This window comes from Mastomys coucha, chromosome X (genome assembly GCF_008632895.1).
Source record: "Mastomys coucha isolate ucsf_1 chromosome X, UCSF_Mcou_1, whole genome shotgun sequence".
Lineage (NCBI taxonomy): Eukaryota > Metazoa > Chordata > Mammalia > Rodentia > Muridae > Mastomys > Mastomys coucha.
Window position 1 is genome coordinate 2,268,079 of NC_045030.1, and position 15,827 is coordinate 2,283,905.

At 47.5% G+C, this 15,827-nt stretch overlaps 3 protein-coding genes across 12 annotated transcripts in view; all 3 read left to right on the forward strand.

Moving 5' to 3' along the window:
• Positions 1-1,224, forward strand: part of Otud5 (OTU deubiquitinase 5) — a 31,777-nt gene extending 30,553 nt beyond the window's left edge. For 4 of the 8 annotated variants that reach the window (XM_031390643.1, XM_031390926.1, XM_031390469.1 and 1 more), the window contains one exon: positions 169-1,224. In XM_031390643.1, coding sequence (XP_031246503.1) covers positions 169-293 — 125 coding nt within the window. In that variant the 3' untranslated portion in view covers positions 294-1,224. The remainder of the gene's footprint in view (positions 1-168) is intronic. The other 4 variants (XM_031390562.1, XM_031390893.1, XM_031390392.1 and 1 more) reach the window with 3 other exon arrangements.
• A 3,370-nt stretch (positions 1,225-4,594) lies between these two features.
• On the forward strand, positions 4,595-9,739 carry Pim2 (Pim-2 proto-oncogene, serine/threonine kinase). 2 transcript variants are annotated; one of them, XM_031390944.1, is made up of 6 exons: positions 4,595-4,923; positions 5,051-5,160; positions 5,960-6,010; positions 7,550-7,922; positions 8,372-8,548; positions 8,650-9,739. In XM_031390944.1, the coding sequence occupies exons 1-6, from the start codon at positions 4,863-4,865 to the stop codon at positions 8,811-8,813; spliced, it is 936 nt and encodes a 311-aa protein (XP_031246804.1). In that variant the 5' UTR covers positions 4,595-4,862; the 3' UTR covers positions 8,814-9,739. The 2 variants fall into 2 exon arrangements, with proteins under 2 accessions (XP_031246804.1, XP_031246799.1); XM_031390939.1 differs by lacking the exon at positions 5,960-6,010 and having other exon boundaries at positions 4,739-4,923.
• Positions 9,740-10,219: 480 nt separating this feature from the next.
• Positions 10,220-15,827, forward strand: part of Slc35a2 (solute carrier family 35 member A2) — a 10,974-nt gene continuing 5,366 nt past the window's right edge. Inside the window, exons 1-2 of one of the 2 annotated variants that reach the window (XM_031391028.1) lie at positions 10,220-10,923; positions 12,425-12,607. In XM_031391028.1, coding sequence (XP_031246888.1) covers positions 10,833-10,923; positions 12,425-12,607 — 274 coding nt within the window. In that variant the 5' untranslated portion in view covers positions 10,220-10,832. The remainder of the gene's footprint in view (positions 10,924-12,424; positions 12,608-15,827) is intronic. The other variant, XM_031391079.1, reaches the window with a different exon arrangement.

Below are 15,827 nucleotides of genomic sequence, written 5' to 3' on the forward strand. Positions count from 1 at the left end.
CCCCAAAGATTTTCTCCACAGTGGGTATAGTGGGGCTTCACAGAGTTGAGGGAGTCAATGAGTGATTGGGACCTGGACAGATTTTTCCAGAGCCAGGGATCAGACAGAAATAAGGGAAAGTGGCCTGAGCCCCCCCATCATCATTGTCCTCTTCTCTCTCCTGCCCAGCAGGTCTGAATGATTGGGATGATGATGAGATCCTAGCATCGGTGCTGGCAGTGTCCCAACAGGAATACCTAGACAGTATGAAGAAAAACAAAGTGCACAGAGACCCACCCCCAGACAAGAGTTGATGGAGACCCAGGGACTGGACACCATCCCCGATCCCCCACTCCTGCCCTTTGATGCCACCCAGACTTCTTTGGCTTTCTTCCCTCTTGGCTTCCTTCCTTTGTTTCCTCTTTTCCTTCTTTTCCACTTCCCTCTGGCTGGCCCACCCATGCGCTCCATCCATCTCATCCCTGCCACCACCATTGGTCTCTGCCAGCTGATGTGCCCTATTGCCCCCTGCACAGCACCATCTCAGCATTCCACAGGGGACTCTGGAAAGGGTGCGGAAGGTAGGCAAGAGGCCCACAGAGCAGACCATCTGGCAGCCAGGCAGCCCCAGAAGAGAGACATTCAGACAAAGGAAGTCTTCTGCTCACCCTTCCTTAAAGATCAGAGAAACTTATCACCCCTTCCCAGCAATGATGACAGGAAAAGTGGAAGTGGGAAATTTTCCTTCTAGTACCTGAAGAACCTGAGCCTTCAATGATGAAATTTTCTTGATTAAAATGTACTTTATCTCACAGAATCAAATCAAAAACATTATACATGGCAACGTTGGCCCTGTGAGGATGGCATCTCTGGTTTGGAGCTAGGCAGGCTGGCCATGGGACATAAAGGGCAGGAAAAAAGATGAATTTCTGCTGTTTTTTGGCCCCTAGTTCCTTGGAAGGGCCAAGGATATGAGCCAGAGGGAAGTGGCAGGAGTTGCAGATGGCAGACTGGCTTTGGACAGTGAGACCCTGACCTTGCTGCATTGCTTCGCCTTCCACCAATGCTAGTCTGTTTGGAGTCTTGACGTGGGGTGTGTTCGGAAATCATGGCCACTACCCAAGATATGAATTTAGGGAGTGGAAACAGCCTCAGCAGATGGGGCACCCGTGCACTGCAGGTGTTGACAAGATCCACCATCTGTAATGTCCTTGGCACAATAAAACCAAATGTCAGTTTCCCTGAGCAACTCTATTCTGTGTGGGACGGGTGGATGGGCCACTGGGAAGCACAGGATTTGCCTTGACCTGAGGTCTGCTTGTTCTCCAGTAGGTGCTGTCTGTAAGCTGGGGTTCATCTTTGATCTTCTGTTTATTAAATTAACTTCTTGTTCGGTGCAGCCTTGAGACAGATGGCAGAGACTCTCTAGAGCCCAGGCAGGTTGACACTAACCTTAGCCACATAACCAAGATTGTTTCTTAAAAGAACAAAACCACCAACAAATAACTACAACTGCTCATGCCTTTGATCGCAGCACTGAGTAGGGCAGAGGCAGGTGGATCTTTTTGTTCCAGGCCAGCCTTGTCTACAGAGTGTAGTTGCAGGCCAGCTGGGCTACACAATAAGACATCTTTTATTAAAAATCATGAACTTCTTCACAACCAAATCGATGGCAACTGAAGCCCCTACTCCCACCTACCATATTTGCATTCGGGAGCCTAGGGCTAATTTAACAACTATGTATGAGCCAGAGGCCAAGACTGACTGGTGCCTGGATTTCCACTCTCAACCTTAATGCTCATTCATTTTTGTGATAATCTGATGAAGAAATAAACAATCGATAATTAGTTACACTAGTTCAGTGACCAGAAGTGGCCCTTGCCCAACTGGGTTTTAGAAGTTGGAAGATGAAATGGCTAAATCCTTTTTTGTTGTTTGTTCCTCAGGTCTGTTGACACCTCTGTCTCTACCCCTTCTGGGGTTTGTAAAGCCCAGCTTGAGAAGGTTGGCTGGCCCTCAGGTTTTCTCACAACAGTATTATCCCCCCTCCCCGGTGCCTCAGTGGGATCCTTTCAGAAGGCTGTATAGGGTGGCCCTACAGGTGAGGGTATGGCTTGCCCAATAGGATATCTGCAGGATATCTGAAATACGTGGTCAAGCATGAGCATGCCAAGAGGGTTGATCAATTTAAAATCTACCTGCCTTGTCTAGCTGTATGGCTTTGGGCGCTCTTTGAGTTTAAAGAGTCCCATCTGCAACTACAGGGGTCATTAATGTCTGCTACCTCATGCTCTCTGATTTGTGAGTATTGACAGAGAATGTGTATGGTCAGTAATGTACTACTGGGAACAGTACCTGGTACACTCTTAGAGCACAAATGTTGGGGTTATTACCAGACTTTAGGGGTGGGGGTATTACCGTATTTTGTAAGTTTGTACCATTTGGCCTCAGCCTGCCTCTTGCTACTCTTGGCTTTTACTTGCAATTTGCCCTAACCCTATCTTCAGCAACCATCCTTATTTGTCTTTTAAGACAGAGGGATCACCTGAGCAAACCCTGTGTGATCCCATTGGCACTCTCCCGTCTGTCTACGACTATTCCCAATAACTGTACTATAAATAAACTTCTGGGCTGGGGCTGTGATGCTTACTTATCTTGTTTGTGCGTGTCTTAAGATCTACCCCTCCACTAAGGCCTGGCAGGTGCAGAGGAAGACACCTAGGAATGTTGGCTGAATAAGGGAGATTATGTGTAACTTTCCTGCATTGTGTGTATTGTCTGTGCCTGTGACTACAGTGAGTCGAGTCTACCAGTTTCTCTGAATTCCAGTGTCTCTGCTTGAGTGTGTATGTGCCTGCTTCTGATGAGGCTTGTTTCCAGGTGTGTCAGATGGTGACTGAGTGTGGGACTCTGCCTATGACAGTTTGTGTCTGGTATCTGAGAGGAAGAAGTGCATGTTTGCGTGGGTTTGTCAGTGATAGTACATCTGTAGTTTGTCTGGATAATTTCAGTGATAAGCCGAGTGTCTGATAGTGTGTGCATGTGATTGGGTCCATTTTTTGTTGCTTTGATTATGTGGTGATTTGGAGCACATAGATGACTACGTGCCTGCTTTGCAGCAGTGCGTGTATGTATGTGGAACAACTGTATATTCTTGTGACAGATTCTGGGGCTTTCATTTCTGGGGCAGCACAAATATTTCTGTGAATGTACCTATCTGGTGATACTGGTGTGCTTCTGACAAGGTTGTCAGTTTCTGATGGGGACATATGGTATTAAGTGGCCCCATAGGACTGTACAAGTAAAGTCATATCACTGAATGTTTCTGGGATATTATTTTCTGAGCATATCTTCATGTACACCTAGGTTAGGACAAGTCTACTTGAATGTATCTGACTATCTGACTGTGTCTTTAATGGAAGCCCCCCACCCCTTGGTATATGTGTGGATATGTGAGTTCCCCACACTATTGGAGATTAGAAAACAATTTACAGGGCAGTGGTGGCTCACGCCTTTAATCCCAGCATTTGGGAGGCAGAAGCCGGCAGATTTCTGAGTTGGAGGCCAGCCTGGTCTACAGAGTGAGTTCCAGGACAGCCAGGGCTACACAGAGAAACCCTGTCTCAAAAAACCAAAAAACAAACAAACAAACAAACAACTTATAGAAGTCATTTCCCCACGTGGGCCCTGAGGTCAGCAGACTTACCTGAAGACCTTTTGCTTTTAAAATATATTCTCACTATGTTGCCCAGTCTGACCTCGGATTCTTGATGGTCCTGACCCAGCATACAAGTACTTCACATGTACTCTACAATGCCTAGATTTCTGCGTGTCTTTGGAGTTGTGTGGCTGTCTTCCTGGACTCGGGGCCCTCTAGATACTTATACAGATGTGGCTGAGGCAGTTGTACCATTTCTTCAGCCTTTCAGTCCCTAGCACTTTTACAAGGAAGTTGTAGTTCCCACAAAAACTAAGTCCTGCCATTATAGATTCTAGACCCAGACTGGGTGACAGAGCCAAGTCTAGCCAGGTTTGTGTAGGATAATGGCAGCAAAAAAAGCACCCTACAGGTGCCAAACCGCCATTGTCTCCTAGGCATCCCTTCCTTTTGATGATGATAAAGAATGTTATCCTTCCCTGAAGAGTGGGCCAGCTCTTCTGTGAGATTACAGTTTTGAAGCAAAGGCTGCCTGATCTTGGGTGAGAAGCGCCCATGACAGGATCCTGTCTAGTTCCAGGCTCTGATTTTTAAAAGCTGGTTTGTCGTCGTCTCCTCACTGATCCCAAGGCAGCAAAGGCGATGGCGGCAGCAAACCTGCGTCCTAGGAAAGGAGGCTGCCCTTTTTTTTTTTTTTTAAAGTGTGTACACACACCTCACCACACCAACGACCAAAACAAACGCAGTTGTCGCAAAGGGATTCCCAGAACCTGTTCGAGCGTGCGTGTCTGTGTGTCTGTCTGTCTGTGTGCGCGCACGCGCGCGCATCCTACATTTGCATACAGGCCCTGCCTCCGCGGAAGAACCTGGCTTGTATTTTGCATAAGGGGCACTTGAAACGTTGAGGGTGGCATGCAAATAAGGACTGGCTCGGATTGGCTGGGGTACAGCAGGTGCCGCGTCCGGATTGATCAAAGCCAGGTGGGCGGGTCTGTCGCGCAGGGCGACTCTCCCGGGAGGCGCGTGCCCCGGCTCAGTAGCGTTGGGGCTGGCGCGCGCGACGAATCTTAACGCTGCGCCGTCTGCAGGCGCTTCCGGGCCGCCAGATTCCCTGCCTTCCACCCTGGCGCCCCCCAGCCCTGGCTCTCCGGCCGCTCTGCCCCGGGCATCCACGCCCTGCGGGCTCAGCGGATTCAGCGGGCTCAATATACGCAGCACCTCCTCCATGTTGACCAAGCCTCTGCAGGGGCTTCCTTCGCCCCCTGTGACCCCCACGCAGCCTCCAGGTGAGCGTAGCCTCCTCTGTCACAAGCAGGTTGGGTGGACTGGAATGATGGGTGCTGGTGTGGGGGCGAGTCATGGCTGGGATCAGAGTACACCGCCACCCTGACTCCCTCGCCTCCGCTTGCGTAGGAGGCAAGGATCGGGCAGCCTTCGAGGCCGAATACCGACTTGGCCCCCTCCTGGGTAAGGGAGGCTTTGGCACCGTCTTCGCGGGACACCGCGTCACGGATAGACGTCAGGTATCCCCTACAAGGGGTTCTGGGAGGGTCAGGTGTTTTGGCGAAGGATGGTGGTGGGGTACTCCAGTAGGGAGCCTGCGCCTGCAAATGTGTAGTAGAATCATAAGGAGCAGGGTTGCTATGAGTGTGAGTGCGTGCGTGTGACTGCAGTCCAGGTGGGTATGGGGGTGGGCAGGATTCAGGGCAAGAATTTTAGAAGACTGGCGTTTTCGACTAGGGAGGGGGCAGGTCTTCAGGACTGGACCCCAAGATCCATGGAATTGGCGTGTGTGTCTTGAGATGGTGGGGATGTTTTAAAAGTAGGTGTTAAGTGTGGAGTCGTGAGGACAACAATCCATATACAGAGTTGTTGTGTCCTGGAGATGAGAGGATGATGGAAGAGGGCATGCGACGTCAAAAAACTTAGAATTCCAATCTGGGGATATGGGTCAGTGGTAGATTATTTGTCCACCATTCACAAGCACTGAGTTCAATAACCAACATCTCGGCGTGGGGGTGGGGGGGCATGTAGAAAGACAGTGGGAGAGAGAGAAAGCAAAAGGAAAAAAAAAATCTACTACAACTCCGTTCTGGATTTCAGGGGGTCTTGATGCTTTCCTAATAAGAGCCCAGACCTAAAGATGTTTAGGTGAACTTGCTTCTGAGGATTTAAATGCTGGATGGGCATCTGAGCTCTGATGGGTGTGATTTGTATGGCAACTAGGAATACCCGGGTGGAGAGACTGGAATTGGGAAGAGGGTCTAGATTGGGAAGAGTCTGGGATCACCTGCTGCCCCCTTATCTCAGCCTTTTTTCTAGGTGGCCATCAAAGTAATCTCCCGGAACCGTGTGCTAGGCTGGTCCACCGTGGTGAGTGTCTTTGGTGTACGTCATGACCCATAGACTCCATCACCGAACGCACGCACTGCTTTTTTTCTAGGGGACATATGACTCCCTGGGCCCTGAAACCGTGAAAACCCCACCAGCCTGTGATTCCTGTCTTCGTGTGATAGTTCTGATTTCACCACAATTCCCCCAGAACCCTGGATTCTCTTCTCAAACTCTCCTTTCTCATCCTTCTTCCAAACACTGCTTTTTGGGGCTTTTCACAGGACTTGCTGGTGGGGAAGGAGGGGCCTAGGTCACTGGTTGTCATGGTGATGCTGGCTGCTTCTCTCCTGCCACCCAGAGAACGCTAACGGACATCAGGGCGGGTCTGGGCAAATTGTAGGTAAGAGAGCTCCCCCTGGTGGACCCTTCAGGTAGTCTGTGCCGGCCCGTGGACTGAGAGGGAGGGTGAACCTGCGCAGTAGCCGATTTTGCGTCTTCGTGAGAAAAACTGACTGCGACTGTGCACGTTAGGGGGGCCTGTAAAGGACCCCGTCTGAGGCACATGACTCTTGGCAGTCGCTGCCTGTTCAGGTCTGGGGCAGGGACCATTATTGACTAATGCTGGTTGATAAGTGAGAATGACAAGACAGCATTCGTTAAATGTTTACTCTGTGCCAGGTCCTTTGCAATTAATCAGTGTAAGCCGTTTTGGACAAATGAAAGCCAGGGTTTGTGGTGCACACCTGTAATCCCAATGTTCAAGAGGCTGGGTCACTAGATTTCAGTGAATTTGAGGCCGGCTTGGGCTACATGGCAAGATTCTGTCTCGTTTGAGACAAAAATTGAAAAAAACAGAGGACACTTCTGCAGTGGTTTAATTTATAGGCACTTTGCAAAGTACGACATCATTTCTTACAATTCAATATATACTCGATCCCTTCTAACTGCTCTCTGTCTTAACAGCCTGAGTTCTGCTCTGTTACTAAGGACTACTGATCTTGAGATATGCTAGTAAAGAAAACTAACCAACACTTATACAATAGTATTAATCTATTAATAGTATTAATTTAATAGTATTTAGTTCCATGCTAGCCCCTCTTTGCTGTAAAGTACTTCCATTTACAAATACTTATTGAGTATCTAGTGTGCATAAAAACCCGTCCTGATGTAGATCTTGATGAACAAGATAGGTAAAATTATGAAGAGGGACTTACATTATTTTGAAGGCCAGGCATGGTGGTGCACACTTTAATCCTCTGGAGGTAGGGTCAGGTGGATCACTTGAGTTCCAGTCCAGCCTGGTCTATATAGAGGTTCTGTCTCAAACCCCCTCCACTTCAAAACAGATGAGAACACTTCTATTTATCCAAATATTTACTGACCGACTACATGCCAGATGTGTATGGTCTCCACTCATTTAACTCTCTGGTGGACTTGAACCTTTAAGAGGGTGCTAGGGTCTAGGAAGAGGAGCCCAACCAAAATTAGTGCTTTGAAAATAAATTTTGCTATGTGGACAACAGGGCCACAGACTTAACACTTGCCTTTTTCTTCTTTCTTTTTACTTCCCACCCCCAGTCAGACTCAGTCACCTGCCCACTTGAGGTTGCACTGCTGTGGAAGGTGGGTGAAGGCAATGGCCATCCAGGTGTGATACGCCTGCTTGACTGGTTTGAGACACCAGAAGGCTTCATGCTGGTCCTTGAGCGGCCTATGCCTGCTCAGGATCTCTTCGACTACATCACAGAGAAGGGGCCGCTGGGTGAAAGCTGTAGCCGCAGCTTCTTTACCCAAGTAGTGGCAGCTGTCCAGCACTGCCACGCCCGTGGAGTTGTCCATCGTGATATCAAGGATGAGAATATCCTGATAGACCTGTGCCGGGGTTCTATTAAACTCATTGATTTTGGTTCTGGTGCCCTGCTTCATGATGAGCCGTACACAGACTTTGATGGTAAGCCTTCTTCCCTACAGTTTTAATCATTAATTCTGGCTTTTGAGCTTACGATTGAGTTATCCTTGTAACAAATATTTGACTCATGTCATACACTTTAAGGTTCTTGATTTCTAATACTGCATTCTCAAGCCTAGGTCCCCAATAAAGTCCATCTTACACGTTTCTTAACCTTCTGGGCTTTTATTTTTTTAGCGTGGGAGTAGGGTGGGGTTTTGTTGTTGAGCGTTTTGTTTGTTTGGTTTTGGTGAAATGATCTTACTGTTAATTTTGAAGTACTCCCTTAAAGCTGTTTTGCTGCTGCCAGGACTCTGCTGTTAAACTTGAAGTATAAGTATAATCTAGCCAGTGGATACCCTCCTTTTAATTTACAGTTTGGACTTCTAGGGGACACAGGGGTTGAGGAAGGGCATCACCAGATGAGGATCTAATCCTTGGCTTGTGTGCAGGGACAAGGGTGTATAGTCCTCCAGAGTGGATCTCGCGACACCAGTACCATGCCCTTCCAGCTACCGTCTGGTCACTAGGTGTCCTACTCTATGACATGGTCTGTGGGGACATTCCCTTCGAGAGAGACCAGGAGATTCTGGAGGCTGAGCTGCATTTCCCTGCTCATGTCTCCCCAGGTAAGGCCTGTCACTCACGCCAGCCAAACTGGCTTCATTTTTTCCAAGTCTGTGTACCCCTTGCTGACTGCTTATCTCACCTGTGCTTCTTGATCCCACAGATTGCTGTGCCCTAATCCGCCGGTGCCTGGCCCCTAAACCCTGCTCCCGACCCTCACTGGAGGAGATTCTGCTGGATCCCTGGATGAAAACACCAGCTGAAGAAAAACCCATCAACCCCTCCAAAGGAAGCCCCACCCCCTTGCCCTGGTCCCTGCTTCCCTAGACCTAGCCGGGCTGTCTGGTTGGAATCCCATGGTCATGCTACAGGGATAGATGGACATCTGTTGACCTGGTTATACAGGTTGTTAAAAATCCAGTATTACTAAGGTCAGGGAATAGGGATCAGGGATCAGAAGATGATAGCCAAGTCTGCCCAGTTCCTATCCCTATTCTGGGAAGGAGCTCTCCTCCCAGAACCTGTGGTCCCTAATTTGGGAGGGGGAGTTACTTGTTGTTCTGTTAAGAATGTTTATTTGGTTGGATTCCTTCCCTTCTGGACCCTAAGATTCTTAATTCTGACATTGTAGTCCCTACACTGGCACCTCCTATACTACCACAAACTTAGACACTTAGTTCAAATGCTCTCACTTGGGCAAGGGTGCTTTCCTTAAAATTACCCCCACCCCCAGCAGCTCTTTAGCAAAAGGGCCTTACCCTGGGATCTCATTCAGTTGCTGCTTGCCTGCCTTAGCCCAGAAATGATTATTCTGGGGAGGTAATGCCCCATTAATTAATTAGTATCCCAGTGCTTTCTTTTCTTTCTTTTTCTTTTTTTGTTTCTTCCTTTGTTTGGTGAGGGGACCCTACTGTTATCCCAAGTGCTCTTATTCTGGTGAGAAGAACCTTACTTCCATAATTTGGGAAGGAATGGGAGATGGACATCACCGGACACCACCAGAGACTAGGATGGGATGGATGGTTTTGGGGGGATGAGCTGGAGGAATAAGTCTTACTGTTGTTCTCCTGGGGTCCCCCCTCTCCAACTTTTGCTGCCTCCTCCTGAGCCAGGATTGTCCAGTGGTTGAAATGTAAATAATTCTGTACTGGAGGTGGAGAGCAGCGAGTTTGCCCTCCTGTCCCTTCTCCCCCTGCCTGGATTATTTAAAAAGCCATGTGTGGAAACCTATTTAATAAATAATGAAGTCACAAGTGGATGACCATTTATAGAGGTAGGCATTAGTGGAGCATCTACTAGATGCTGAGTTTAGGAGGTGGCTGAAGGGGGAAAAATCTGGAAAAAAAAACCACAGTAGAGCCTATCTGACTGTTTTTTTGTTTGTTTGGTTTTGGTTTTTTGGGGTGGGGGTGGGGTCTTTTTTTGTATTTTTGAGACAGGGTTTCTCTGTATAGCCCTGGCTGTCCTGGAACTCACTCTGTAGACCAGGCTGGCATCGAACACAGAAATCCCCTCCTGTCTCTGCCTCCCAAGTGCTGGGATTAAAGGCGTGCACCACCACCGCCCCGCTGGAGGGTAGGGTTTTTTGAGGCCCATTGTAACCCCAAACTTGGAGATTTGCTTGCACAGAAATTCCGAGCTAAATCCCAGGCTCCAACTAGAATCTTTCTAGCACTTTCTGTCTAGCTTTTAACCATTTAATTTTGTCCCTATCTTTTACGCTTCTCCTTTACATTTTCCTCAACTCACCTTTAGTTTCTCTAATCCTGATAATTATCCTAAAGTCTGCCCCTCATTTTCTTCTAGTATGGTCACAATCCCTGTCAGCTCTGGTTCACTAGTCCCGCCTTCTCGAAAGTCCCGTTCCTCTCGGTTGGCCTCTGGCCCGTAGAGGGCGGGACCTGGCTGGGAAGGGAATAGAACTGATCCTGATGTGAGAAGGGTGGTGCTATCTGGGGTTTCCAATAAGAAGTCGAGATGGCGGAGCAACTGAACCAATGAAACCCTAGGACTCTTTGGACTGGTAGTTACTGACAGTCAGGGTCAGTGAGGCAGGCGAACTGGAGATGGGGGTCGGGCCTCGAGTCACGAGCGTGCAAATAAGACTCGCGTAAAGGCTGCGGGAGACGGACTGTGGCGCCCTGGTCTCCTGTTTTGATGGAATCTAGGAACTCGAAACCACCATTTTAGAATCAAGCTGGGAACAGGATAAGAGCACCTCCTGACATCCCCGCCCCCACGTCCTAGCTAATGCCACGCCCCCTCACACTGGAGGTCCGGAAACGGACGTGATGGATACGGAAGTAGCCTGCTGTTGCCGAGGGGACGGGACGGGCAGATACCAACATGGCAGCGGTTGGGGTTGGCGGATCTACCGCTGCGGCCGGGGCAGGGGCCGTGTCCGGGGGCACGTTGGAACCTGGATCCACTACAGCGGGTGAGGTGGCCTGAAGTAGAGGCGTTGCCTGGGCGGAAGTCGGGATTCTTGAGGGTCGAATGAACCTAGACTGAAGTGACAGCTCATCTCGTGTGAACGGACTTACGTGTTAGTGTATGTGTGCGTGCGTGGTGGGAAAAAGGAAGGAGAGAATGGACCATTGTATGTTGCGGGTAGGAATCGGTCATTCTGTGAGTGACTGTGGCTGGGGTCCTGCATTTGCAAATAAAGACCATTGTGAATGTGTGGGGAATTTCGTTTTGAGAAGGCTAAGAACATTGCTAATGTTCGGAAGGGGGTGGTAATCCTTAATTGTGGAAGTGAGAGACGATTGTGGGGGTGAGAGTTTTTCCTTATAGAAGTTTTTCCTTATACGACTCTTAGGGTGGTGGCTTTATCCTTATAAAGGGACCTTATAAATTGTCAGGGTGGGGCACATCCTTGTATGACTAGTGGATCCATTTTGAGCATGAAGCTGTCCTTCATTACATGGAGAGAATGTTCTGGGGATGTTCTTTCCAAATGGAGATAGTTCTATTTGTGTTGAGGTGGGAAAGTTCCTTCCTTATAGGTCAAAAAGAACATTCTGAGGGTGCCAAGTGCTTCTATATGGCAGAGAGAGCTCATTGTAAGTGTGGGTAGAACAAAGAAGAATTCATTGGCTGGGAGAAGGGTGCACAGCAAACGGAGGACAAACCATATGCAGTAGGGAAATATTTCCATATGTGATTAATCAGATTATTGGGGTAATCATATGGGATGGAAAAATAGAACAAGCCTCAGGAGGTGGACATCTTAAACAATTGTCCCACTCATTATATTGCAACGTGATTTCACTTATGGGACAGTCCTGCAACTAGAAGCATCACTTCATATAAATCCTCAATTTGCTTATCAACAAAATGGACTTTTTCCTAGTCCTGCACAAATCAAAGAATCTGTGTAAATCCTTAGTACAGTGATAGGCATACTGTAAGTATTCAATAAATATTGGGTCCAAGCGGTGGTGGCGCATACCTTTAATCCCAGCACTTGGGAGGCAGAGGCAGGCGGATTTCTGAGTTCGAGGCCAGCCTGGTCTACAGAGTGAGTTCTAGGACAACCAGAGCTATACAGAGAAACCCTGTCTTGAAAAACAAAACAAACAAACAACAACAAAAAAAAAAATTGGGAATGCTGTCTGAGAATGAGTGGCTCCTGCAGGAATGGAGAAGAAGCAATGATGTGTGTCCAGAGCCTGCCCTGGTCATTTTCTCACACTTAAGGATTTCAGATTAAGAGCTAGTCAGACTGGGGTCACTTCTTCCTGTCTTGCCCCTTTTTGCCAGTAGCTGAGGGTGTGGAAATTGGTACAGATCAGACTCTCCTTGAGTCAGGATGGGCAGGCAGAAGAAGTCCCAAGAGCCAGAAGGTTTTTGATTGAGAGAAGAGGAAAGAGGTGGGTGGCCATACTCCAGCAGCCTCTGACTCCATCCTCCTATGTTCTTTCCACTCTCTGCAGCTCACCGGCGCCTCAAGTATATATCCTTAGCTGTGCTGGTGGTCCAGAATGCCTCTCTCATCCTCAGCATCCGCTATGCTCGAACACTGCCTGGGGACCGCTTCTTTGCTACCACTGCTGTGGTCATGGCCGAAGTGCTCAAAGGTCTCACCTGTCTCCTGCTGCTCTTCGCACAAAAGAGGGGTATGAGTCACTAATGGGGTTGGGGGGTTGGTTGGTGGGACTCCCTAAGTTAAAGGTGTAAGCACACCTGAAAGGCTTGCTGGGAGAGTATACTGGTGTGTGTGAAAATGCTTGGGGAGTAGGTAAGAGCATTTAAGCTTCCTGACCACTGCAGCTGTGGGAAGTTGCATCCCCTCTTGTATGTTCCTTATACCTGAGAACTACGCTAGTGAGATAGTCTCCCCACAAGGCAACAGAAGACCCATAATGATTCAAAGATTTAATAACAGCGCTTGGAAGGGGGAAGCATAAAGATCAGGAGCTCAAGATAGCATAAGTTCAAGGTTAGCCTTGGCTACATGTGACTATCTCAAAAAAAAAAAAAAGAAAAGAAAAACTTTGTAATATGGAGGATCCCATTACACACCCACATACTCAGAAAGAATGATAAAATAATAAATATGTGCTTCTGTACATTACCTAGGTTCACAATTCTCAACTCTTGGTCACACTGTCATAAAACAGTATCACTGGCTAGCTGCTCACTGCTAATCTAGCTATTACATATCTGCACCTTTATTGTACTAGCTGGGTATAGTGTTGTGTATTTGTTTGTTTGTTTGTTTTTCAAGGCAGGGTTTTTCTGTGTAGCCCTGGCTATCCTGGAACTTATTCTGTAGACCAGGCTGACCTGCCTCTGCCTCCCACGTGCTGGGATTAAATATGTGCACTCCCCCAATCCCTGGCTATGTCATGTATTTGTTACTGCAGCTCTTCAATATGCTTATGCAGAAGAGCAGTTAATTCTATGAATTCAAGGTTATCTTGAGCAACATGTTAATGCTCCATTTGAAAACATGAAAGAGAAAGCAGTAAGTAAATAAAAGTATAATGCCTAGAATTGGGGGTGTGGCTTAATGACAGAGTGCTTGCCTAACATATATATAAGCTTTGGCTTTGATAACCACCACCACATAAACCAGTTGTGATAAATAAATGCCTATAATCTGAGGCAGAAGAATCTACAGTTCAAGATCATCTTTGGCTACAAAGTACGTTCAGGGACAGCCTGAATTATCTGGAATTCTATCTCGAAAAAGCAAGTATAATAAGAAATCATACATGAAAAAATAAACAATAAAGCTGGGTATGGTGATTTAAACCTGTAAGTCTAGCACATGGGAGGCAGAAGGATCATAAGTTCCAAGGCTTCCTGGGCTAAAGCAAGACCCTGGCTCAAAATAAAACAAACAAAAATTCCCCAAGCCACCAAAGGACAGAAAAGCAAAGCCAGACCTGTAGGCCTATAACCCTGGCTACCTGAGAAGCTCAGACAGGAAGATCGTAAGTTCAACACTAGGCCAGTCAACTTTGTAAGACCCAGTCTCAAAAGAAAACATAAGATGGCTGGGCAGTGGTGGCACACGCCTTTAATCCCAGCACTTGGGAGGCAGAGGCAGGCAGATTTCTGAGTTTGAGGCCAGCCTGGTCTACAGAGTGAGTTCCAGGACAGCCAGGGAAACACAGAGAAACCCTGTCTCGAAAAATAAAATAAATAAAAAAAAAAAAATAAGATGGGCAAGATAAAAGCTCTTGCCATGGCAGCCTGAGAACAGCTCTATCAGAGGCCGTGATGGACGAAGAGAAATGACCTCAGCCTCTAAGTTGTCCTTTGACTTCCACGATTGTACCATGGAATGTGCATGCCCACACTCACACACATGCCTCACACACAACACAAATAAAGTACTGGAAATGTAGATCGGCTATAGAGCATTTGCCTAGCTTGTTCAGGGCCATAGGTTCAATCCCAGCTTACATACACACACACACACACACACACACACACACACACACACACACACACACACACATCATTAGTGGCTGGGAAGATGGCTTCATGGGTAAAATGCTTGCTATACATGAGTGAAGATCTGGTTTAAGCCAAGAACCCCCATCAAAATGAGGCAAGGTAGCATGAATCTAATCCCAGCTCATCTTTGTGAGTTCAGGGACAGGGAGACAGTGGACAGGCAGGTGATTGGAGATTGGCAGTCCTGTGGGCTCACTTACCAGCCAATCTAGCTCAAAGATCCAGCCCTGTCACAAACAAAAGGTGGAGCCAGGCAGTGATGGCACATGCCTTTGATCCTAGCACTTGGGAAGCAGAGGCAGACAGAGTACATGTAGATCTAGTTCTAGGACAGCAAGTGCTACCTTCAGAGAAACCTGTCTCAGAGAGAGGGTGGGAGGAGGAAAGAAAAGGTGGAGAAAGCTGGAGAGGTGGTTCCCAGAGGCTGAATTCAGCTCCTAGTACCTGTACCACATTGCTCACATATGTATTCAGACACATGTATGCACGTATTTTTTTTTAAACCTTAAAAAATAAAATAAGGTAGGGCTTGAGAGATGGGTCAACTGTCAAAAGCATTGGCTGCTCTTCCAGAGGACTCTATTTCCAGCAACCACATGTTGGCTCACATTTGTAGCCCTAGTTCCAGGGGACCTGACATCCTCTTCTAGCCTCTTGGGGCAATGCACACATGTGGTTCACAATCATACATGCAAACATATGTACACATACATGCACACTCATTCACATAAAAATAAACTCTAAGGTAGAGAGAGAATGGTAGCAAAGACATCTAACATCAGCCTCTATTTTCCGCGTGTACCAGCCCAGGCTCCACAGACTTTTTTTTTGGGGGGGGGGGGTGTTGAGACAGGGTTTCTCTGTGTAGCGTGCACCACCACTGCCCAGCTGAGACTCTTTTGAGAAGAAAGAAAGATTCAAAAAAAGACATTATTCATTGTTAGGTAAGGGGCAGCTTCTTAATGTATCTAGGACTGAGAAAAAGATATTTGGGTGGGAAATGGACCATTAAGGACTTAGGATGTCTAAAAGACTTATACTAGATGTGTAGCTCAGTCTCTAGGTACAACCACAAACAAACAAGTCTAAAATCTCCCTTCTGTGTCACACGGTTCTAGGTACTTGGTGGTTATTTCATTGTATATGTATGTTGAGTGCAGGCCCTGAATGTTGTCAGGAAGGTAGATCTCAGGTGGATGAACTATAGTAGATTAGCAAACATAGTGGGATGGATTCATATGACGATTATTTTTCTTTTCGTACAGTGTTGGAGTAGAGCCTGGGGACACACATCTGTTAGGCAAGGACCCCACCACTGAACTATATCTGCATTCCTTTTTGCAGTAGGTTGAGTATCAGAAGGGCCTT